We start from the raw sequence: 25,731 nt of genomic DNA on the forward strand, positions 1-25,731 counted from the left end.
CCAATGCCTAAATGTTCCTTTCCTCAAAGTTTACTATACTTGTAAACATTTTCAATCTAGTGTTGTGCAGACTGTTGATAAACATGTCTCTGAGTCTGTTGGTTCCTATAGGATCTTTTTGTAACATCCTCAGAAGTGACATTTGTCTGTTTCCTTCCAATTAGGACCTAATCCGGCATGAATGGGCTCTGTCCACTCCATTTGATGAGTAAAAGTCACCCTATGATTTTTTCTTTAAATTATAACGAGTTCGTAAAGTGTGCCTCTATTTTAACCTCTATTTGAGCTGGATTTGTGCACTCATCCATGGAGGAGGTGTTAGGAAAGGAAGAGGGCAGAGTTGTTAACTAGCGGAGCTTCAATCACAGGAAGGAGCAGGATAGGGTTGTGTGGTGCACTACCAGGAGAAATCTCCTCGTTTACTTTGCCTGGGAGATCAGGATGCATGCAGCTGCATTGTGAAGTTATTGAATGCAGACAGTCAGTCAATGCAGACAGTCAGTCAATGCAGACAGTAGGCAGCAGCAGGCCTGAAGACAGACAGGAATATTAAAAGAAGTGGCATCTTATCGCACATAACCATGTCGGAGTCACACCACTGTCGTGGAAAGCTTCTGCAATCCCCCCTCCGTGCTCTGTCATACAGAGACAAAATATGAAGAGAAGGAATAAACTAAGAGACCAGATTACAAATGTTCCAGTCACTTTCCATTCCTATAGTCGGATGCACCTCAGAAACTTTGCAGATGTGAACTCAGAGATTAAGGCGAAGAAGAGTTTTTGCGATCTTGTGATGAGTAGGCAGAAAATGGAAAAGCTACTTTTGAAGTACTTGCAAAAAAAGATGAGAAAACATTGAGTGTGTCGCCATTCTAACATGAAGGAACTTTTAATTAAAATAAAAGTACATTAATTGTACGTTTTGACCAGATAATTAATATTGAAGCTTTTAAAATACATTTTTGTTGAAGTAGACAAATGATTGTGTACATAAATGTTAATATGAAAATGATCACAAAATAATATCTCTCCTTGTTAAAGAAAATGCAGATAGGCAAAACATGGTGCCAGTATGGCTCAGCATTGAATAATTATGGATGTATCATTGGGGTGTTACTGAGACCAAACACAAGCTTGAATGATTCACATTACTCAGCAAAAGCAGTAGCAGCGAGAGAGAGAAAGAGAGAGGAGAGAGAGAGAGCACTTTCTCCCAAAGCCCCAGTGTTTGTCATCACAGTGCAATGTTTCAAACAGCCCCCATAGCTACAGAGTGCTCTATCATTACTACTTAATGAATAATTCACGTGACTGTGTTTTGCCAAGTTTGCTATTGTTTAACATTGGGAGAGCTGGGGAACTTAAAGGATCGTTTGCTTAATGGAACCTTGTGCACATTGAGAGAAGAAAACATTCTCAAGCCTGCATCAGATGAATGCTTTAACTTGAATCTAAGTGTTTAGAGTATGGAAAATGAGAGTAAGGTACTGCTATTATGTGAATGTATAGTGTTACAATGTGTATAATGTCCAGTAATACATTGCCTATTGTATAAACTGCCAGAATTGAAGCGTCAGGGTCATGACTATTTGAAGGCAGTTGAATAACATTATTCACAACCTGGAAAACAAGATGAAGTATACTACAATGTCATAAAAAATTAATTTTTAGGAGACAGCAACTGACAGCTAATAATGCAATATCATAGCTATAGCTCTTTGCTCTGGCTAGATGTACTGTACATGAGATACATGACTATTACTAGATTACACTGAAAGAACAAAACAATGAGCTGGGATGAGAGGGAGTGGGGGGCTATGTAAGATCTTCATAATCACTTTCTACTTTACTGTATGCATCTTGCTGAAAGTCTGTCCTGATTACTCTACTGAGTCTAAATCCTCTTCATGTCACAGCCTAACATCCTGACTCACAATGTCACATTATAATCACATGTTCAAAATGATAAGCCTAAATAAAGTAGATGAAATTAATTAAAACCAACAGAAATAACATAGTAACAAAAAATGAAAGATTATCAAAATATCTATAGAATTCACTCACCATAACAACACATCAAGAAACTAAAATAGTCTAAATAGGAAATGAAATAAGTTAACATATTTTTGTGACATAGAAATGTACAGTATATACATTCAATTTTAAATTAAGATGTCTGTGTTGATTGGTGGCTCTGTCTTTTCTATGAGTTCCACGTCTCATTGAAAAGCTGTTTCCCATCAGTAACTAAGCGCCTCGTTGGATCCAGAGTCAGAGAATAGATCTAGCCAATCAGAGTGCAGTAAGGCCTACTTTAATAAGTCCCTGCCAATTGTCTGACTTGCCAATATCAGCCAGTCATCTCCAACATGTGACATACCGTACCTTTAGCGAGAAACATGGCAGATATCCACACTTTGAAAATAAAAATAAATTAAAAATATATATAATATATATTTATAAAAGGAAAAAGAAATCTTCTGTCAAGATGGCAGGATCCCAAAAGCAAAACAAATTTCCAGGGTTTTCAGCTTTTTTTTATTGAATTTTTTTGGTGGGTTTTTTGGTGGTTTTCTTCCTGTTTTTTGTTTTTGTTTTTTTGTGATACTTTAAGTTGGCTGTTTTTACGAAAAACTTAAGTATGTCCTCTTCATATAGTATACAGCAACTGTACATTTTTGAATGCAGGTAAACAAAATGTAAAAGTGCTTTTTTTTAAGACTGTTATCCAGTGTATCGAAAGGAGTAGCAGGCACTTAAGTCCATCCCCATTTTGTAGGTGTTTGCCAGTGGAGCAATAAGGTACTCGTTGTTTGAGTTATTCCTGGGGTTTTGTTCATCTGTTGGGTAGAGACAGACAACAAAACAGACAGATAGACAAAACTCAACGTACACTAGCCCAGGATGTCCAGGTAGACAGGTGTGGCTTTGCCCAAGGCATAAAGGATTTTCTGGATGTCCTTGATGTTCAGCCTCTGCTGGGGCTCCCTCTGCCAGCAACCCAACATGATGTCATACACCTCCTTGGGACAAGCTCGTGGCCTCTCCAAAACCCGTCCTTGCGTAATACACTCGATGACCTGGGGTAGGAGAATGAGAGCGATAGAGAGAGAGAGTGAGGTCACTCATTACAACCCAATTTTGAGCATTATATTGTTTGTCAAAAGCATAACAAGCCATTTACAAGCAGAATTAGGTTTTGCTTAATCAGCGTTGTTAGCACCCCCGAGGCTATGGCACCACACTATTTGTATAGCAGTAATTATACGAGTGCAATGTCAAGGTCATAAAGCATGTTTCAAAGTATGAGGTTTTGCAGTACACATAAACAAACAAACTTGCAGTGTAGTCAGCATAGTGTAGTGCATTCAATATCCCTTTGTCAGACATGCCTGTTAGGGACATGCAGAGTAGGGTTGAATATTTTCCCGGTATTTTACAAATGTTCCATCCCAAGAATAAATCCCTTTTCTCCTGGGTAACCCACTATTTCCCATCAAAACTGAAGTGTCATTCTAAAGCATATATAAAGCATATAAATATGTCTGGATTTGATTTGAGCATTTATTGTTTTGAAAATTCAAGCCTGATGCTACCTGAGCTTGATGAGCCATACATTAAAGACATTTTATGAGCCCAAGCCCAAAAAAGCCCAACTGATTGTGTCATTATCCAGTAGGCCTACATAGGCTATAATATATAGGCTACCGCACATTACGAACAAGTTGCAACAGAAAAACAGAAAAGCCCATTAATGTAGCTATGCTCTCTTGGGTAAATAAATGATACAAGCTCCAGTAGGCTAATCTTTTTGAGGGTGGACTGTATTCCTGTACTGTATTGTATTATACCGTATTATATGTCTGAAATTACACTCCTCGTTCAAACTATCAAGCTGAGAGAGAACATGCAACGATGGTGCAGGACATGCGGCCTTCAAAGTTACAATTATAGACTAGCAATTCTGATTGAATTTGGAAATATCATAGGGCCTATTTTACATTTTTACAATTAGTAGGCTGATGTATATCTTTCATAATATTTCCCCTAATGTTGTGCGACATGCGTATTAGCCTACTTCCTCTTTCTCTTTCTATTGTTGCTTCATTCCTTCCTCGCTTTCAACAACTAAATGAAATACGTTTTGTTGTCCTTATCTTCATCATTGTAATGACATGCTTGAATAATTTATGACTAGAATAAGATGCAGACTGCTTTCACTTCTCTTCACAAAGATTGAATGGTTATGGTGACAGGTGTAAAGAAATAACTGATTCAGCCTACCGCCATCACGCATTCTCTCTTCCCCTCTTCAGTTCTATTGGCTGCTGTATTTAACATTCAGCAAACAAGAGCTTGCATCCCTCTTCGAATAATCTATTAGTAGTTTTTCCAGCAAGCTATTCTAGGTTAGCTTTTCGTGGGACTCTACGAGCTAAGGAGTGTTTTTTAAGGCCAGCGGTGCACAGGTGCGTATAGCACAAGAGACAGAGGCCACTTAGGCCTATGCATAGCCATATATCTAATGAATGATGGGTTAATACTGCATCAAATTTATTATGTGAAAGGGTATGATAAGACATCTATATGAAAAGGATTATCTATTTTGGATGCAATTTGAATGGAATTGATGGAGAGAGAGAAAGACTGCGAGAGCGTCAGCTGATTTAAGCAACTAAACTCAGCAAAAAAGAAACGTCCGCTCACTGTCATCTGCGCTTATTTTCAGTAAACTTAACATGTGTAAATATTTGTAAGAACATAACAAGATTCAACAACTGAGACATAAACTGAACAAGTTCCACAGACATGTGACTAACAGAAATGGAATAATGTGTCCCTGAATGAAGGGGGGTTCAAAATCAAAAGTAACAGTCAGTATCTGGTGTGGCCACCAGCTACATTAAGTACTGCAGTGCATCTCCTCCTCATGGACTGCACCAGATTTGCCCGTTCTTGCTGTGAGATGTTACCCCACTCTTCCACCAACGCACTTGCAAATTCCCGGACATTTCTGGGGGGAATGGCCCTAGCCCTCACCCTCCAATCCAACAGGACCCAGACGTGCTCAATGGGATTGAGATCCGGGCTCTTCGCTGGCCATGGCAGAACACTGACATTCCTGTCTTGCAGGAAATTACGCACAGAACGAGCAGTATGGCTGGTGGCATTGTCAAGCTGGAGGGTCATGTCAGGATGAGCCTGCAGGAGGATGTCTTCCCTGTAATGCACAGCGTTGAGATTGCCTGCAATGACAACAAGCTCAGTCTGATGATGCTGTGACACAACGCGCCAGACCATGATGGACCCTCCACCTCCAAATCAATCCCGCTCCAGAGGTCAGGCCTTAGTGTAACACTCATTCCTTTTACGATAAACGCGAATCCGACCATCACCCCTGGTGAGACAAAACCGCGACTCGTCAGTGAAGAGCACTTTTTGACAGTTCTGTCTGGTTCAGCAACGGTGGGTTTGTGCCCATAGGCGACGTTGTTGCTGGTGATGTCTGGTGAAGACCTGCCTTACAACAGGCCTACAAGCCCTCAGTCCAGCCTCTCTCAGCCTATTGCGAACAGTCTGAGCACTGATGGAGGGATTGTGCGTTCCTGGTGTAACTTGGGCAGTTGTTGTTCCCATCCTGTACCAGTCCCGCAGATGTGATGTTCAGATGTACCAATCCTGTGCGGGTGTTGTTACACGTGGTCTGCCACTGCGAGAACGATCAGCTGTCCGTCCTGTCTACCTGTAGCGCTGTCTTAGGCGTCTCACAGTACGGACATTGCAATTTATTGCCCTGGCCACATCTGCAATCCTCATGCCTCCTTGCAGCATGCCTAAGGCACGTTTACGCAGAGGAGCAGGGATCCTGGGCATCTTTCTTTTGGTGTTTTTCAGAGTCAGTAAAAAGGTATCTTTAGTGTCCTAAGTTTTCATAACTGTGACCTTAATTGCTTACCGTCTGTAAGTGTCACGTTCTGACCTTAGTTCCTTTTTTATGTCTTTGTGTTAGGTTGGTCAGGGCGTGAGTTGGGGTAGGTAGTCTATGTTCTTTTTTCTATGTTGTTATATTTCTGTGTTTGGCCTGGTATGGGTCTCAATCAGAGGCAGCTGTCGATCGTTGTCTCTGATTGAGAATCATACTTAGGTAGCCTGTTTTCCCCATTTTGGTTGTGGGTGTTTATTTTCTGTGTAGTGTCTGTTCACCTTGCAGAACTGTTTCGTTTTCTCCTCGTTGTTATTTTGTGTAGTGTTCAGTTATCAATTAAATTATGACGAACACTTACCACGCTGCATTTTGGTCCTCTTCTCCTTCACCAGACGAGAATTGTTACAGTAAGCTGTTAGTGTCTTAACGACCGTTCCACAGGTGCATGTTCATTAATTGTTTATGGTTCATTGAACTAGCATGGGAAACAGTGTTTAAACCCTGTACAATGAACATCTGTGAAGGTATTTGGATTTTTAGAAATTATCTTTGAAAGACAGTGTCCTGAAAAAGGGACGTTTCTTTTTTTGCTGAGTTTATATTCGAGTGATAAGCTGCAATAAAAATGTACAATCAAAAATATATATTTTAACAGTTCCATTTCACGTCATGCTATTCATATAAATAAGTTATTATAATTTACCGGTTTCTCACAGTTATTTATCCCGGGAAAAGTGAGTGGGTTTGGACAGGAAATTTCGGTATATCTCGATAACCTCGTTTCCCGTTATTCAACCCTAATGCAGACCCGCGTATTTAGAGAGTTTGGCCGCTGGAGTTTCTGAATTATAATGAATTTACATGACACTTCAACGTTATCAGGCAGACATGTTAGCTACCCATTAACATTACATGGGGAATATTAAAACAATTGTATAAAATCAAATGTCTAGAATGAGCATTATGATGCATTTACATGACACTACAACATTATATGGCGGCCATGTTAGCTCCATAGAGGTCTTATTAAATGAATGAGTATTCTAATTCCTAATTCTATGGTTCATTCCCCATTAACATTATATGGGGAATATTTAAACAATGCTATGTAAACACATGTTCTATGCTATGTTCTAGAATAAGAACATTCAACATTCTTAAAGTTGACCTAACTCTCTAAATATATGGCTCTAAATATATGGCTCTGGGTTTCATTTTGCAGGTGACCCCTTTGGACTATGGGGGAAATTGGGACTCTATGAGTTGTATTGATCTCTGTTTGTTCGGTGTGTTCTGTTGAATGGCTATGAGAATAACTGCCTCATGTTCACGTTCCCATCCACAGACACACACACAAAGGAACCCGACATGAACAATCATTACCAATTAATCCACTCTGTGCAGTGTCAAACATGTCAAGGATGATAATGTGATTGCCATGCTAGTGAAGCACACCTGTGAGTTTTATGTTATGTTGTTGATGTTGTCATGTTATTTAGCTTTGCTGCTCATTTTGATTGGATAGTAGGTGTGTTTATTGGTACATATCATATTGAGACCTGTGTAGCTAAAAATAGGACCACTTCAAGGTAGGGTTAAACATATCAACTCCAGTGAGTATGGTAACTTTGTTCTGCTGTCTGTGTTTATTTTAGGAGCATTTTGAGAGGCTGTGTTGTCGTCAGCGTGATGCTCTGTCTGCACAACTGCAGCCTAAAGGCTCTTTCCACAGGCGTTCGTTGAGTCAGTGAGTCACCACAGCCCCCCGACTGCAGCCGAGACCGGGCACATTTACATTCACAGCACATTCACATAATTCACATTTATAAAATACTTCTGTTTGGGGCTCTGGTTATGGTTTCTATACCTATGGCAGGCTTCAGGATTGATTCATAATGCTGCTTTTCAGGTCTCAACGTAATGGGACAAGCAAATATATAAACAATGGCTCTGTCAGACTGTACATGCTGACGTTTGGCTGGAACTTGGGGCATTGTTGTTCTGACATTTTAATTATCATGCCTTTAAAAAAATTGTGGAATTGGTTTGGTGGACTATTGAACTCACAAATGAGTATAGTCCTTCATAGCTTCTGTCAATGTCAACAGTGTGATGTCTTTATGGTGGTTGGTTGAGAGGAATTTCAGTGGCACAGTGACTGTCTGCACATCATCACTACTTCTATGTTCTGTAGATAGAAAGCCTGGTGTAAAATGGCTGTTGCTCACCTCACATGCCATCCCTTATCTTTTATATCTATGGTGGCTATAAGACTTGTGTGTGTGTTTGTGTGTAAATGGGTGTGATTTAATTTCAACACTCTCAGCTCACACTAACATAATTTAGTTGCTGCTCTCTTGTCATCTTTGTTTAAGTCTTAATTGATTTCTCTTCTGGTCCAATATTGAGCCCAAAGGCCACTCTAAGAATAGGCCAATTAGCCTCTCCCACACTGCACCATTCTAGGGATTAGTAAGAGCGCTATGAATCACTGGCCCTGATTATCCACTGATGTGGTTTTAGTACGAGTGTGACTCTTGGATGGTAGTCTTTGCCGAGGCAGCAACAACTGTCGAATGCACATTATTGCATTGTGTGGTTATGTTGCTTATTTTCATTTCTGTTTTTCAGAAAAAGAGCAGAATACAAAGATGGGTGTGCTACAGTACCTCGTTGTTGGCCAGTTGAAACCATGGCTGCTTCCCGTAGGTGAAGATCTCCCAGAGGATGACACCGAAGCTCCACACGTCGCTCTCTGTGGTGAACTTCCTATACATTATGCTCTCAGGGGGCATCCAGCGGATGGGCAGCATGGTGTGGCCTCCCACCTGTCAGAGAGAGAGAGAGATAGAGAGACAGAGATACATGGAGGGAGAGAGAGGTAGAGAGATAGAAAGACAGAGGGAGAGACATGGAGGGAGAGAGAGAGAGGCAGAGATATGGAGGGAGAGAGACAGAGAGACAGAGAGAGAGAGAGAGAGAGAGAGAGAGGAGGAGGAGAGAGAGTGAGAACAACAGATGTCAGCACAGTGTTATGGACCTGGGCTAACTGGATTTAAAACAACTGAAAAAGAAAACAATTGTACATGTCAAAGAAAATGACATATTCACCAAAAGGCATGCAGAAGACACACTTTGAATACTTCTAAATGCTCTTTTCTAGTTTATTTTATTTATTCATTTATTTATTTTAAACTTGTATTTTTCTTATAAAATATTTGAGAAGAAGGGAAACCTACACAGCCCTGTAACACAGAAGATGAAGAAGAGTCAATGAGGCTCAGCTGGGAGGAGGAAGAGAAGATGGAGCCAAGAGAGGGAAGGAAAAAGGATCCATTAAAGAAGTTTGACAGCTTCAAGCCATGCAGCAACATAAATTAAGTCTTCCCTTCAGCCTTCCCTTCCCACTGCCAGATATTAATCGATTAAAACAATGAGTCATTAATTATCTGTGCCCTCCTCTTTAACTCAACTGGATTGTTTCTAAATCTGTTTCCTAATCATGTCAATTACACTGTGTTAATCATATCCGTGGAAGGGTTGAACAAGAGTGACATTTCAATAGGGGATGTCTGATTATTGTTACTTTCAACTCTTAAGTGGTAGCTGCATATTAATTACAGAGCTCATTAGCACTGAACTCACTATGGGTCAATGTATTGACTGAGCATGTGAATACAAAGAAGTTAACTACATTACATTCCCACATTGCTGATACTGTAGCTATAAAGGATCAGTCTACCATGTCTGCCATCGATAATAACAGTATATTATAGCATCAGTTTCCTTCAGGTAATTATGTATTGTTGGTTTATCTTTGTTAAATTTGGCCCACTGAACATTATAATAAGTTGTTCCGTTTTACATCTCCAATATACTCACCCCTTCCTTCTCCCCCTCCTCCTCCTCCTCCTCCTCCTTGTCCGCCTGCTCTGCTTTTTTAAGATTTATGACGGTTTATTAATGAGATTATGGTGAAATGTCTGCTGGACCACGTCCCATAAAGCCTGTGTGAATATGGAACCCTAACGCCACTACCACACTCTACTGATCTTCTTCCAAGCTGAAAAGAGAAAAAGGCTGTTTCAAAAATCAAATGTATTCATGTTCAATCATATATATATATATATATATATATATAAATGAACCACATCTAATTATTAATAAAGGGGATGCAGATTTCAAATGTGTGTCTGTACTGTGCAGAAAAGGGTATCCCATAGTAAAATGTGAAGCCAAAGCAGTTCTAAGAGTTTTAATACGTTCCAGGACTATTAGAGAAAGGGGTATTTGTCTATCATACAATACACACACTACAACCCTAATGTTCACTGTAACATCAACTTAAATTGTCTTACCTTGAAACTCCACCATTGCCATAGCTCTACCCTACTATCCCATCTCCTGATACAACCCCAGCTCTACCTCATTATCAATACTTGACAGGGAACATGTCGTAATGCCCGGGGAAGTACCTAAGACTTCTCCTACATACTACATTTGTAAGGGACTCTGAAGTGAATTGGTTTCCCTGCTACAATGACCTGACACCCTTTCCATTCATTGACTTCTTTATGTGGACAGATTGTTCCTCACCAGACTAATGTTGTTGGCACTACATGAGTAGGTACACCGCTCCATAATGCAGGCTGGTGTCCAAAACATAGATAGTAGAACAGGAGGATGATACAAATTCACATATCGTTTTTGAAAACGTACCACGGTTCTATGATATTTGCATAATTCATAGAAAGACAGATCTGTGTTTGTTATGCTAGCTCGGTCTGTCTTAGGGGACTGGGTCTGCTTCTCAGAGGCAGAGTATTTGTGAACTTGTTCATGTGTTTGTGTGTGTGCTGGGAGATTAAATGAATTGATTGAATTTCAATTAATCTTAATGGCTTCTCCCTGGCAAGCACCACCCTCAATTCAGTCTGGGGTTGAACGGCAGACCGTGGAAGCATATAAATCAGAGTGTGGAGCAGAATTCAAACTGGCAAGTTGACAACAAAAACTCCACCACAATCTCAAAGCATAGCACAATTAGCATATATTGAGACATTTAAAAATTGCTAATAGACTGACGATAACATATGCATTGATTGAAGCAACCATCAATACATTTTCAATAAAGTCCATCAATGTTGTTGTTAGAGTCTAAAGGCAGATTAAGCATAATAACGAATCTGCTATATACCTCTCCTAACTTGGAACATTGCCATTGGATTGTTGGATTAACATTGCAGCTTGCTAATAGTGGCTGTTGAGGGGGTGTAATGTAATTACAGACCCTGTATAGTTAGTTATCCAGCGACCAGGTATTCAGTATTGATTATGTATAATAATACCACATCTAGCCTGCAGAATGCATTCCTCTGTGATGTGATATCAAGTTGTCATTGTCCACTCCTTAGTTCACAAACACAGTGCCATACCTGCAGACTGAGAACCAACAGCTAATTTGGCATTGGGGAGCCCAGGCATCACTTTCATTATACAGATGGGGGCTGTCAGATATGCTGCCTGTGAGAACCCCGCTCAGACCGTACTTTTGCTTACTGTGTCATATCCCTGGAGGGCAGTTTTGTTGGTTGGTTCTCCTTGAGGAGAGGAGAGGAGTGGATGTCAATATGTGACCAGTGTCAGGGAGATGTGTTCCTGGCTGACAGCCCGATTTATAATCACTCAACAAAAGGGAATGTGTCCAATGCAGTTACGACCTCCTAATGTCTCTGTCAGTGGACCATACACCAGGCCTGTTCTGGCAGAGATGCCCAGGCCTAAAATGGCCAAGGCCCACAGTCCATTGCCAGACCACCATACCAATAAGGGGCAGTCCAGCAGTCCTGTTAGTAGTCTGATGGTGAATCAGACATCTCTCTCTCACAGGCTACTCTATTGATGACCATCTGTACCTGTATGCCTATGATGTTGAGATTATCTTACTATAACTTACTCGTGTTAGTATCTAAAAGGAGAAAAGCAACATGAAAGCTGTTGCAGTAAAGAGCAGAAGTGGTTGGAACAGTAATTACACAGTGAAAGTCAAGCATAGTGCCTTAATTTACATCACTTCCTGGTCTCTTTGACACCTTATTGATACATGTATTTTACTGAGCTGTGTGTTGCAAAGAGAAATCAGCTATTAGAGGTACCACTTAGGAAAAGTAGCCTGCAGAATACATTAAGTGGGAGGAGACTCAATGGACTATTTGACATTTACTGCAAATGTAACATATTTTCCACAATGGCAATTATAGTCTGTATCTAGTGAAAATCCGATGTACCAGAGTAATAATCCCTTTGTGATGCCAGCACAGCAAGTCCATTATCAACTGGGATAAGAGCTCTATATTCAGTCTGGTCACCGTGTCTCAGAGACAACAAACAAAAGAATACAGCAAGAATGGTTCTGCCATACACCTGACACATGTTTAATAATAGGGTCGTTCCACCAATTGAGTACCTTTTGGGTAGTGTAACTTGGTGAAGTTCACCTAATTTTAACATTCTGTCATAAAAAGCACACGTTCAACTTAATAAACATGTTTTTCCTTCTCAAGAGGTTAAATAAAAAAAGGACCATTAAGTGCCGCTATTAAGTGCCAAATAAAGTAACACGGTTAACCGTAACAGGGTTGGCGATTTTATCTTAAATCAGCCATAAATTCACTTGTGACAGGAGGAATGGAAGCTTGTTGTGTATGGTGTCAATTGAATACAAGCTTCACAAAACATTTCTAGACTGTCTATCTATGTGTAACACCAGAAAATGGCCAAAAAGAGTAGGACCAGCTCACCTGCCTTTACATTATGATTTGACTACTATGATTTGACTATTTTTAATATGACTTTAGCAAGTCATATTAAAATTCAAAATATAATTTTCCATGTGGTCTACATTAAAGGACACTTCACTTAATATAACAGGCTTTTAAAATTAAATATTGGTGCACAAATTCTACTAAAATATCAAAGGGACGCAAAAGGCTTATTCTTGGAACGACCCCATAGACATCATTATATTGAGCATGCATCACTTTTCTTGTACATTTCCTAGCATTAGTAAAGGTAAAGAGTTCAGGCATCTATAAAGGAAAAGATAACACACAATCATGAGGAATGGAGGCGAATGCAGGGTGAACACCACACCTTCCAGCCCACTGTGTCACACCACCTGTTCACTAAAGCAAAAACACTGAGGTTGTCGCCGAAAGACATCTTTAGGTTAGCTTGATTATGAAGGTACTTACAAATACATGAATAATATGGAACAAATGTTTTATTATGCAACATACATACTGTCGGTGCTTACCCTGTAGTAATCTGTGCTGTAAATGTCCCTGGACATTCCAAAGTCACCAATCTTAACCAGCAGGCCGTTGCCCACCAGGCAGTTCCGAGTGGCTAAGTCACGGTGCACAAAGTGCTGGGAGGCCAGGTACATCATCCCCGCGGCAATCTGAGTGGCAATGTGCAGCATCTGAGACAGGCCCAGCTCCCCATTGGTCTGCAGCGACTGTCCGTCAACCAGGATCAACGCATCAGGCCCATGAGCTCTGTGGATGGAGAAATAAGGGAGGGAGGGAGGGACGGAGGGAGAATCTTATCTCAATCACCATATTTTTACTCCACATTACATTTTATAATGGATTTTAGCTCTGCATAGTATATGACAGTGGTATGTTCTTCAGTTGTAATAGATTGGACATGAGATTCATGGTGTTTTACATTCAAACTTTAATTGAGACAGGAACATGGGCCACGTCATTACCGTACCAGGGCCACTAGGTGCAAAACCAACAAGAGCTCCTCTGTATTAATGAATGCAGAACAATTGAATGGAAATGCTATAACTGTCATGACATTTGCATGTATAAAGCCATCAGCAAGCAGCAGACGTCTACCTGCTCTGCCTCTGCTATTGAGCACCAATGTTCCCTGCCACTGCCAAGCATCCAGGGGCTCAATAACATCCAATCATAAAGGAGATCAGCTGTCTCATTTGAATTCTGAGTCCCAGTTTCCCTAGTCCGTGGAGGTTCAGTCAACAGACTGCCGTTACACACAGCATTTTGTGGTTTTACACTAACAGGTTATCTCTACTTAATCTACAGTGTAGCGAATAGGAAGTCGCTGCTGCTGGTACTGGGTGACAGGTCTAGTGGAAAACAACAAAAACATTGTATTACCCCTCCTGTTTCTTGTACGCTACAACATTTCTCTGAGGGGAAGCCATCCATCAATCACAGCCTGATGCTTGCGGTGAAACCTGCAGGGTTTTGGCTGTTCTACTACACTACATGTAGAAATGATGAGGAAATAGACAGGGTTGTGGCTGTTCTACTACACTACATGTAGAAATGATGAGGAAATAGACAGGGTTGTGGCTGTTCTACTACACTACATGTAGAAATGATGAGGAAATAGACAGGGTTGTGGCTGTTCTACTACACTACATGTAGAAATGATGAGGAAATAGACAGGGTTGTGGCTGTTCTACTACACTACATGTAGAAATGATGAGGAAATAGACAGGAAGTGGTTTCATCTTTGGAAATGATCACATATATTATATTGCTGGCCAAAGGATTTATTGTATGACGTTAACTCTAATACTGAGGATAGTTATTCAGGTTAGCGTACTGTGGACCAGCACAGTACATCACTAGTGGGGTGCAGTCAGACTGCCATTAATTGTTGAGTCTATAGACACTTGTGGTTGGTAAACAGGGGGAGATGCTTCCCCACACATTTCAATTAAACTGAGTAAACTTCCACAGTTCCAAAAACACATATAAAGTATGTGGTCCCGTGTGGCTCAGTTGGTAGAGCATGGCGCTTGCAACGCCAGGGTTGTGGGTTCAATTCCCACGGGGGGACCAGGGTTCAATTCCCACGGGGGGACCAGGATGAATATGTATGAACTTTCCAATTTGTAAGTCGCTCTGGATAAGAGCGTCTGCTAAATGACGTAAATGTATGTTTCTCAGTTGACAGTTTTTATAACTCATAGGCTACACCAAAGACACATTTATAGACATAAGAGTCGAGCACGTCTTGTTTATCCCACACGTCACTGCTTTATTCAACTGAGTAAACTTAGCAATTCCAACAGCACACATCAGAAAAGTCTGGGCTACAGCACCCAAAGACAGAACTGAGTAAGAGTTGAGCACGTCAAATTTATTCTACACATGTCACTGCTTTATTCAGCTGAAAAATCTTTAACTTCCAACAACACTCACAAGAAAAGTATTTCTCAGTTGGCAGCTGGTATTACTCCAAATACTAATTTACCAAAATTAGGAAGAGTTGAGCATATCTTACTGTGCATTTAGTTGACACAACTTACCTGAGGAACTTATTGAGGTCTCCGTGCTTCATGTACTCAAAGACCATTATGAGGGGGTCTCCATCCACACACACACCGTAGAACTTGACAATGTGCTCGTGCTGCAGGTTCGTCAATAGTTCCGCCTCCCTCTGGAAATCTTTTCTCGCTGCAAGGGTGGGGTCCTTCAGCGTCTGAGAAAATACAAGGGTGGAGTCCTTCAGGGTCTGAGGAGTACAAGGGTTTCTTTTAACTGCTTAGCAAAGTATGATACTGTTGCAACAACTTTATTAGACTGTGGAAATAGAGAGGAAAAGTGAAATAGACCTTAGAAAATTGACCTCAGACATTGTCACTAGTCGACTACCCTACGGTATTCTACCCTGTACCTTAGACACTACTGCTGCCCTATGTACATAGAGTCATTGAACACAGGTAAAAAATAACGTTTACATACTGTTTTACCCACTTTATCTGTATATGCTGTATTCTAGTCATGATTCATCCTATATAACTACTGCTGTACACCTTTTCTATTCATATAGTACCCATACATTCTATACACATCATTATATACAGTTGAAGTCGGAAGTTAACATACACCTTAGATAAATACATTTAAACTCAGTTTTTCACAATAACTGACATTTAATCCTAGTAAAAATGCACTGTCTTAGGTCAGTTAGGATCACCACTTTATTTTAACAATGTAAAATGTCAGAATAATAGTAGAGAGAATGATTTTTTTCAGCTTTTATTTCTTTCATCACATTCCCAGTGGGTCAGAAGTTTACATACACTCAATAAGTATTTGGTAGCATTACCTTTAAATTGTTTAACTTGGGTAAAACATTTCGGGTAGCCTTCCACAAGCTTCCCAAAAAAAGTTGGGTGAATTTTGGCCCATTCCTCCTGACAGCTGGTGTAACTGAGTCTGGTTTGTAGGCCTACTTGCTTGCACACGCTTTATCAGTTCTGCCCACACATTTTCTATAGGTTTGAGGTCAGGGCTTTGTGATGGCCACTCCAATACCTTGACTTGTTGTCCTTAAGCCATTTTGCCACAACTTTGGAAGGATGCTTGGGGTTATTGTCCATTTGGAAGACCCATTTGCGACCAAGCTTCAACTTCCTGACTGATGTCTTGAGATGTTGCTTCAATATATCCACATCATTTTCCATCCTCATGATGCCATCTATTTTGTGAAGTGCACCAGTCCCTCCTGCAGCAAAGCACCCCACAACATGATGCTGCAACCCCCGTGCTTCATGGTTGGGATGGTGTTGCAAGCCTTCGCCTTTTTCCTCCAAACATAACGATGGTCATTATAGCCAAACAGTTCTATTTTTGTTTCATCAGACCAGAGGACATTTCTCCAAAAAGTACGATCTTTGTCCCCATGTGCAGTTGCAAACCATAGTCTGGCTTTTTTATGGCGGTTTTGGAGCAGTGGCTTCTTCCTTGCTGAGCGGCCTTTCAGGTTATGTCGATATAGAACTCGTTTTACTGTGGACATTGATACTTTGTACCTGTTTCCTCCAGCATCTTCACAAGGTCCTTTGCTGTTGTTCTGGGATTGATTTGCACTTTTCGCACCAAAGTACATTCATCTCTAGGAGACAGAACGCGTCTCCTTCCTGAGCGGTATGACGGCTGCGTGAGCCCATGGTGTTTATACTTGTATACTATTGTTAGTACAGATGAACGTGGTATCTACAGGCATTTGGAAATTGCTCCCAAGGATGAACCAGACCTGAAATTTTTATTTCAGGTCTTGGCTGATTTCTTTTGATTTTCCCATGATGTCAAGCAAAGAGGCACTGAGTTTGAAGGTAGGCCTTGAAATACATCCACAGGTACACCTCCAATTGACTGAAATAATGTCAATTAGCCTATCAGAAGCTTCTAAAGCCATGACATCATTTTCTGGAATTTTCCAAGCTGTTTAAAGGCACAGTCAACTTAGTGTATGTAAACCTCTGACCCACTGGAATTGTGATACAGTGAATTACAAGTGAAATAATCTGTCTTTAAACAATTGTTGGAAAAATGACTTGTGTCATGCACAAAGTAGATGTCCTTACCGATTTGGCAAAACTACAGATTGTGAACAAGAAATTGGTTGGAAAACAAGTTTTAATGACTCCAACCTAAGTGTATGTAAACTTCCGACTTCAACTGTATATACAGTATATAGAGTATATAAACACATACATATTTCTTTTCACCTTTATTTAACCAGGTAGACTATTTGAGAACAAGTTCTCATTTACAACTGCGACCTGGCAAAGAATAAAGCAAAGCAGGTCCACACATACAACAACACAGTTACACATGGAATAAACAAACATACAGTCAATAATACAGTAGAAAAATTGTTTTGGGCCTTAAGCGTGGCTGAGGTGCACCCATGACCAGCTCTGAAACCAGATTGCATAGCGGAGAAGGTACGGTGGGATTCGAAATGGTCGGTAACAAACTAGAATGGTCCAAACACACCAAGACAGTCGTGAAGACGGCACGACAAAGCCTATTCCCCCACCAGGCGGTGTCAGAAGAAGGCCCTAAAAATTGTCAAAGACCCCAGCCACCCCAGTCATAGACTGTTCTCTCTACTACCGCATGGCAAGCGGTACCGGAGTGCCAAGTCTAGGACAAAAAGGTTTTTACCCCCAAGCCATAAGACTCCTGAACAGGTAACCAAATGGTTACCCGGACTATTTGCATTTTGTGCCACCCCCAAACCCTCTTTTACGCTGCTGCTACTCTCTGTTTATCATATATGCATAGTCACTTTAACTATACATTCATGAACATACTACCTCAATTGGCCCGACCAACCAGTGCTCCCGCACATTGGCTAACCGGGCATTCTGCATTGTGTCCCTCCACCCGCCAACCCCTCTTTTTACGCTACTGCTACTCTCTGTTCATCATATATGCATAGTCACTTTAACCATACCTACTGTACATGTACATACTACCTCAATAAGCCTGACTAACCGGTGTCTGTATATAGCCTTGCTACTCTTATTTTCAAATGTCTTTTTACTGTTGTTTTATTTCTTTACTTTACCCCCCCCCCCCCCCCCCTCACACACACACACACACACACACACACACACACACACACACACACACACACACACACACACACACACACACACACACACACACACACACACACACACACACACACACACACACACACACACACACACACCTTTTTTTTCGCACTACTGGTTAGAGCCTGGAAGTAAGCATTTCACTGTAAGGTCTACACCTGTTGTATTCGGCGCACATGACAGGCTAGTAATAGGGGTTGCAAAAATTTTGGCAGATCATTTTAGAAAGAGAGGGTCCAGATTGTCTAGCCCGGCTGATTTGTAGGGGTACAGATTTTGCAGCTCTTTCAGAACATCACCTATCTGGATTTGGGTGAAGGAGAAATGGGGGAGGCTTGGGCAAGTTGCTGTGGGGGGTGCCAGGCAGTTGACCGGGGTAGGGGTAGCCAGGTGGCCTGGCCAGCCGTAGAAAAATGCTTATTGAAATTCTCAATTATAGTGGATTTATCGGTGGTGACAGTGTTTCCTAGCCTCAGTGCAGTGGGCAGCTGGGAAGAGATGCTCTTATTCTCCATGGACTTTACAGTGTCCTAGAACATTTTTGAGTTTGTGCAACAGGATGCAAATTTCTGTTTGAAAAAAGCTAGCCTTAGCTTTCCTAACTGTCTGTGTATTTTGGTACCTAACTTCCCTGAAAAGATGCATATCGCGGTGGCTATTCGATGCTAATGCAGTACGCCACATGATGTTTTTGTGCTGGTCAAGGGCAGTCAGGTCTGGAGTGAACCAAGGGCTATATCTGTTCCTGGTTCTACATTTTTTGAATGGAGCATGCTTATTTTAGATGGTGAGGAAGGCACTTTTAAAGAATAACAAGGCATCCTCTACTGATGGGATGCGGTCAATATCATTCCAGGATACCCTGGCCAGGTCGGTTAGAAAGGCCTGCTCGCAGAAGTGTTTTAGGGTGCATTTGACAGTGATGTGTGGTGGTCGTTTGACCGCAGACCCATTACGGATGCAGGCAATGAGGCAGTGATATACACACATTACATGACCAAAAGTATGTGGACATCTGCTTGTCTAACATCTCATTCAAAAATCATGGGCATTAATATGGAGGTGGTCCCCCCTTTGCTGCTATAACAGCCTCCACTCTTCTGGGAAGGCTTTCCATTAGATGTAGGAACATTGCTTTTGGGACTTGCTTCCATTCAGCCACAAGAGCATTAGTGATGTTGGGGATTAGGCCTGGTTCGCAGTCGGCGTTCCAGATAACATGTTTCCACTACTCCAGAGTGGAGAGCTACACACCACTCTAGCTGACACTTGGCATTGCACATGGTGTTCCCATTTCATGAAGCTCCCGACGAATAGTTATTTTGCTGACGTTGTTTCCAGAGTCAGTTTGGAACTCCGTAGTGAGTGGTACAACCGAGGACAGACGTTTTTTACACGCTTCAGCACTCAGGGGTCCGGTTCTATGAGCTTGTGTGGCCTACCACTTTGTGGCTGAGTAGTTGTTGCTGCTAGAGATTTCCACTTCACAATAACAGCACATACAGTTGATCGGGGCAGCTCCAGCAGGGCACAAATTTTACGAACTGACTATATAAAAATATACAGTACCAGTCAAAAGTTTGGACACACCTACTCATTCAAGGGTTTTTCTTAATTTGTACAATTTTCTACATTGTAGAATACTAGCGAAGAGATCAAAACTATGAAATAACACATATGGAATCATGTAGTAACCAAAAAAGTGTTAAACAAATTAAAATATATGTTATAATTGAGATTCTTCAAAGTAGCCACCCTTTCTTTGCCTTGATGACAGCTTTGCGCACTCTTGGCAATCTCTCAACAAGCTTCATCTGGAATGCTTTTCCAACCGTCTTGAAGGAGTTCCCATATGCTGAGCACTTGTTGGCTGCTTTTCCTTCACTGCGGTCCAACTCATCCCAAACCATCTCAATTGGGTTGAGGTCAGGTGATTGTGGAGGCCAGGTCATCTGATGCAATACTCCATCACTCTCCTTCTTGGTTAAATAGCCCTTACACAGGCTGGAGGTGTTGGGTCATTATAGTCCCACTAAGCACAAACCAGATGGGATGGCGTATTGCTGCAGCCATGCTGGTTAAGTATGTCTTGAATTCTAAATAAATCAGAGACAGTGTCACCAGCAAAGCACCCCAACACCATCACACCTCCTCCTTTATGCTGGGAACCACACATGCTGAGATCATCCGTTCACCTACTCTACATCTCACAAAGACACAGCGGTTGGAACCAAAAGTCTCACATTTGGACTCATCAGACCAAAGAACAGATTTTCGGTCTAATGTCCATTGCTCGTGTTTCTTGGCACAAACAAGTATCTTCTTCTTACTGGTGTCCTTTAGTAGTGGTTTCTTTGCAGCAAATCGACCATGAAGGCCTGATTCACGCAGTCTCCTCTGAACAGTTGATGTTGAGATGTGTCTGTTACTTGAACTCTGTGAAGCATTTATTTGGGCTGCAATTTCTGAGGCTGGTAATTTTAATGAACTTGTCCTCTGCAGCAGAGGTAACTCTGGGTCTTTCATTCCTGTGGCAGTCCCCATGAGAGCCAGTTTCATCATAGCGCTTGATGGTTTTTGCGACTGCACTTGAAGAAACTTTAAAAGTTCTTGAAATGTTCTGTATTGACTGACCTTCATGTCTTAAAGTAATGATGGACTGTCATTTCTATTTGCTTATTTGAGCTGTTCTTTCCATAATATGGACTTGGTCTTTTGCCAAATAGGGCTATCTTCTGTATACCACGCCTACCTTGTCATAACACAACTGATTGGCTCAAATGCATTAAGAAGGAAAGAAATTCCACAAATTAACTTTTAAGAAGACACACATGTTAATTGAAATGCATTCCAGGTGACTACCTCATGAAGCTGATTGAGAGGATGCCAAGAGTGTGCAAAGCTGTCATCAAGGCAAACGTTTGACTGGTACTGTATATATACACTGTATATTCCAGACTCTGACATTGCTCGTTCTGATATTGCTCGCTCTGATATTTATTTTTCATGGGGAGGTTATGTGTGTATTGTTTTGTATTGCTAGATATTACTGCACCGTTGGAGCTAGAAACATACAGTGCATTCGGAAAGTATTCAGATCCCTTGACTTTTTCCACATTTTGTTATGTTACAGCCTTATTCTAAAATGGATAATACTCCATAATGACAAAGTGAAAACTGGTTTAATACATTTTGCACATTTATAAAAAAAACTAAACAGAAATACCTCATTTACATAAGTATTCATACCTTTTGCTATAAGACTTGAAATTGACCTCAGGAGCATCCTGTTTCCATTGATCATCTTTGATATGTTTTTACAACTTGATTGGAGTCCACCTGTGGTAAATTCAATTGATTGGACATGGTTTGGAAAGGCACACACCTGCCTATACAAGGTCCCACAGTTGACAGTGCATGTCAGAGCAAAAACCGAGCCATTAGTACGAAGGAATTGTCTATAGAGCTCCGAGACAGGATTGTGTCGAGGCACAGATCTGGGGAAGGGTACCAAAAATGTCTGCAGCATTGAAGGTCCCAAAGAACACAGTGGCCTCCTGTCACGGCCGTTAAAGGAAGAAGAGGACCAAGGTGCAGCGTGGTGAGCGTACATACTTTTAATAGTAGATGTCGCCAACAAAACAATAAACAATACCAAAACAAACCGTGAAGCTTAAGGCTATGTGCCATCAAACAAAGTTAACTTCCCACAAACACAGGTGGAAAAAAGAGCTACCTAAGTATGGTTCTCAATCAGAGACAACGATAGACAGCTGCCTCTGATTGAGAACCACACCCGGCCAAATACAAAGAAAAAGAAAACATAGAAATAGAAAATCATAGAAACACAAAACATAGAATGCCCACCCCAACTCACGCCCTGACCAAACCAAAATAGAGACATAAAAAGGATCTCTAAGGTCAGGGCGTGACACCTCCATCATTCTTAAATGGAAGGCACCTAAAGACTCTCAGACCATGAGAAACCAGATTCTCTGGTCTGATGAAACCAAGATTGAACTCTTTGGCCTGAATGCCAAGTGTCACGTCTGGAGGAAATCTGGCACCATCACTACGGTGAAGCATGGTGGTGGCATCATCATGCTGTGGGGATGTTTTTCAGCGGCAGTGACTGGGTAACTAGTTCGGATCGAGGGAAAGATGAACGGAGGAAAGTACAGAGAGATCATTGATGAAAACCTGGAGCGCTCAGGACCTCAGACTTGGGCAAAGGTTCACCTTCCAACAGGACAACAACCCTAAGCACACAGCCAAGACAACGCAGGAGTGGCTTCGGGACAAGTCTCTGAATATCCTTGAGTGGCCCAGCTAGAGCCCGGACTTGAACCCGATCGAACATCTCTGGAGAGACCTGAAAATAGCTGTGCAGTGACGCTCCCCATACAACATTAGAGCTTGAGAGGATCTGCAGAGAAGAATGGGAGAAACTCTGCAAATACAGGTGTGCCAAGCTTGTAGCGTCATACCCAAGAAGACTTGAGGCTCTAATCGCTGCCAGAGGTGCTTCAACAAAGTACTGAGTAAAGGGTCTGAATACTTACGCAAATGGGATATTTTTATTTCTTTTTTTGCTTTGTGATTATGGGGTATTGTGCATAGATTGATGAGAAAAAAATACACATTTTATAAATTTTATAAATGACAAGCTTAACACCCTTCCTGATTTCCCACCTATGAAATATTTGGCATTTACACTCAATGTCTTGTCTCTTTCTATGTGGAAAAAGTCAAGGGGTACTTTCCGAAAGCACTGTAAGCATTTCGCTGCACGTCTGATAACACCTGAAAATCTGTGTACGCTACCAATAAACTTTGATTTAATTTAATGTATCTGCTAAATGAGTGGAAAATATTTGATAACCGAGTTATATTTATGAAAAAAACTGAAAATATAAATGTTTTTTTGAGGCTTCCTAACAATGATCCATAGATAAACACTAAAACCCAAGCACAGACACACAGACAATAACCTGGTTGGTGTGAAGAGAACAGTGACAGGGTAATAAACAGAGCAGGGGAGGTAAAGCACTGTAATCTTCTAATTTAAGGAGCAGAACATGAAATGAACTTTTCTCTGACAGGTTGTCACAATGACCCAGCAAACCTCATAGCTTTACAGAAGCAGATAATTTAGTAATTTACTTCATTATGTTTCCCATATACATAGTCTGACATTTCATTATAGAGCTGTGATAAGAGACGCACGTGCCTTACCAGATATAGACGCTGTGGTTGCCTACCATATTGGCTCAGAGTTATGGTATCATTATTGACAAGCTTAACACCCTTCCTGATTTCCCACCTATGAAATATTTGGCATTTACACTCAATGTCTTGTCTCTTTCTGATCCCCCATACATTAACAGGTAGGATTAGTTCCTTATTGTGTCTAGGACGACTGCCAAGCAGTAATTTCTGGGTACTTTTCCATTAAAAAACAATATATTTTGTAGCTGTACTGTAAACTAAAGTTCGAAAACAAAATTCATGTTTTCCGGAGATTTGACAATACAATCCTCCAATTACGTAAAAGTCCACAACAACAACACCACAGCTAAAACATAATAATTCATAGCATTCTTAACACACTATTAATTGCATATAACTAACATTGCCTTACTGTATTCAATTATTTGACAGTTAGTTATATGTAGGCAATATACTGTATATAGGCGATATATGATTCATCAATGATAGATATCTGAATGACGATCACAATGTTTTGCTAATGTTTTAATACATTTGAATTCCCTTATATCACAAATGTAGAGGGGAATTTGAATGGACGGCAGTGCCCATGGACAGATGGCAAGGCATCCATCCCTATCATCCTGGATGCTTTATGACCCCTGTGCTGCAGTGGAGTGCTGTGTCCTCAGAGTCCACCTGCATATACTGGACATACTGGAGAGCCGACACATAGACTAAACAGCTTTACTGGTAGTCTCCGAGACTTGTTGACCTACACATATATAGTCTGACATTCCATTATAACCTAGATATAACTTAAAATTACATATAAGTAGCTAAGTAGCTGTGGTGCTTACTTTTCAATCTTACCTAACATGAAATACAAACTACATTGTTAAAAAACAATAGCATACACGCCTTTATATTTGTGCGGCATCTATTTCAATAGGATCCACTCTGGTGACTGGGGATGTGAAGAAAAGAATGAAAGAAAAAGCAAGACAAAAGAAAGCCAGCTCAGTGTTGCCTCCATTACTCATAATCAAAGCATATGTGGAGTAGAACAGTTTGGGAGATGATCTAACATCCCTCACAGACAGCCTTATTTCTCCAGCTGCAGTCTGTCTCTGTAAGGTCGGCCTCCTTCCCCTGCCTCTGCACTGCGGCTCCCTCCCTCTCGCTCCACACTATCATGGCTAACATCATTCCATGGATGAGCGCATTGATGAAGAGTGGTGGTGACAAGAGGGAAACAGTGATGAATGTGCCCCTTGTCTCCAACCATCATAGCGTGACCCCTCCTCCAGCAGCTGATCTAGGTACCTTTGTATGACCTTTGAACTTTAATATCCTCAACCGTGTCATGTTAGAGGTGAAATTTACATTTTAACCCTGAGGTTACAATCGTAATCTTTACGTGAAATGTAATAAATCAAGCGCAACAATTACTGACAGCCACTTCTCATTTCAAGGAGATTGTGACAGTACGACCCAGTGTGTTAACATCACTGTGTCATATTCATCCTTTATGTGACCAGCTACCAATATCTTATGATTTTAACAGGAAAAAATATATTGTTTGAGAATACTGTATCTCTTTTTGCACTAACAATTAAGTACATTTCCGTAAATGTTTGACCTGGTTCCTCCTCTGACAGCCAACCCAACTGCTGTCTACATATGGGTTTCACCTTGCTGTGAAAGGAACTCTCTCTGCCAGCCTCACTCACAACCAACCATTCACATTATGCAGGCCCACACCAGCCACACCACCTCCACAGTATTCACCTTGCTTTCTCCTATTGTCCACAATACTGAGTCGATTCCAGACAACTTTGTGAGATGCCATTCACAGGTTTATAGACGGATAAGCAAACTCAAAGCAATGTTTGGAGGGGATAAGTGAATAGAAAAGTGCCTGTAATCCTAGATTCAGATCATTTAGGCGAGAAAAAACATCACCCAGACAGGTCAGTTGTGTGAGAAACTCGTCATCATGCAAGCAGTCAGACAAGTGAAAATGATGGTCAGTAAAGAAAACGTTAAGCTTGTCTCTCAATTCAAAAAAACGTGTCAATACTTTGCCCCTTGATAGCCAGCGCACTTCTGTATGTTGTAAAAGCGTTACATGGTC

The 25,731-nt window shown here is 41.1% G+C and overlaps 1 protein-coding gene across 1 annotated transcript in view; it reads right to left on the reverse strand.

The window, feature by feature from the left end:
* Positions 1–855: 855 nt before the first annotated feature.
* Positions 856–25,731, reverse strand: part of LOC120053194 (NT-3 growth factor receptor-like) — a 157,936-nt gene continuing 133,060 nt past the window's right edge. Inside the window, exons 12-15 of the mRNA XM_039000353.1 lie at positions 15,282–15,454; positions 13,242–13,485; positions 8,596–8,754; positions 856–3,080 (exon numbers count right to left, since the gene is read on the reverse strand). Coding sequence (XP_038856281.1) covers positions 2,895–3,080; positions 8,596–8,754; positions 13,242–13,485; positions 15,282–15,454 — 762 coding nt within the window. The 3' untranslated portion in view covers positions 856–2,894. The remainder of the gene's footprint in view (positions 3,081–8,595; positions 8,755–13,241; positions 13,486–15,281; positions 15,455–25,731) is intronic.

The sequence above is a fragment of the Salvelinus namaycush genome, chromosome 9 (genome assembly GCF_016432855.1).
Source record: "Salvelinus namaycush isolate Seneca chromosome 9, SaNama_1.0, whole genome shotgun sequence".
NCBI classification, from domain to species: domain Eukaryota; kingdom Metazoa; phylum Chordata; class Actinopteri; order Salmoniformes; family Salmonidae; genus Salvelinus; species Salvelinus namaycush.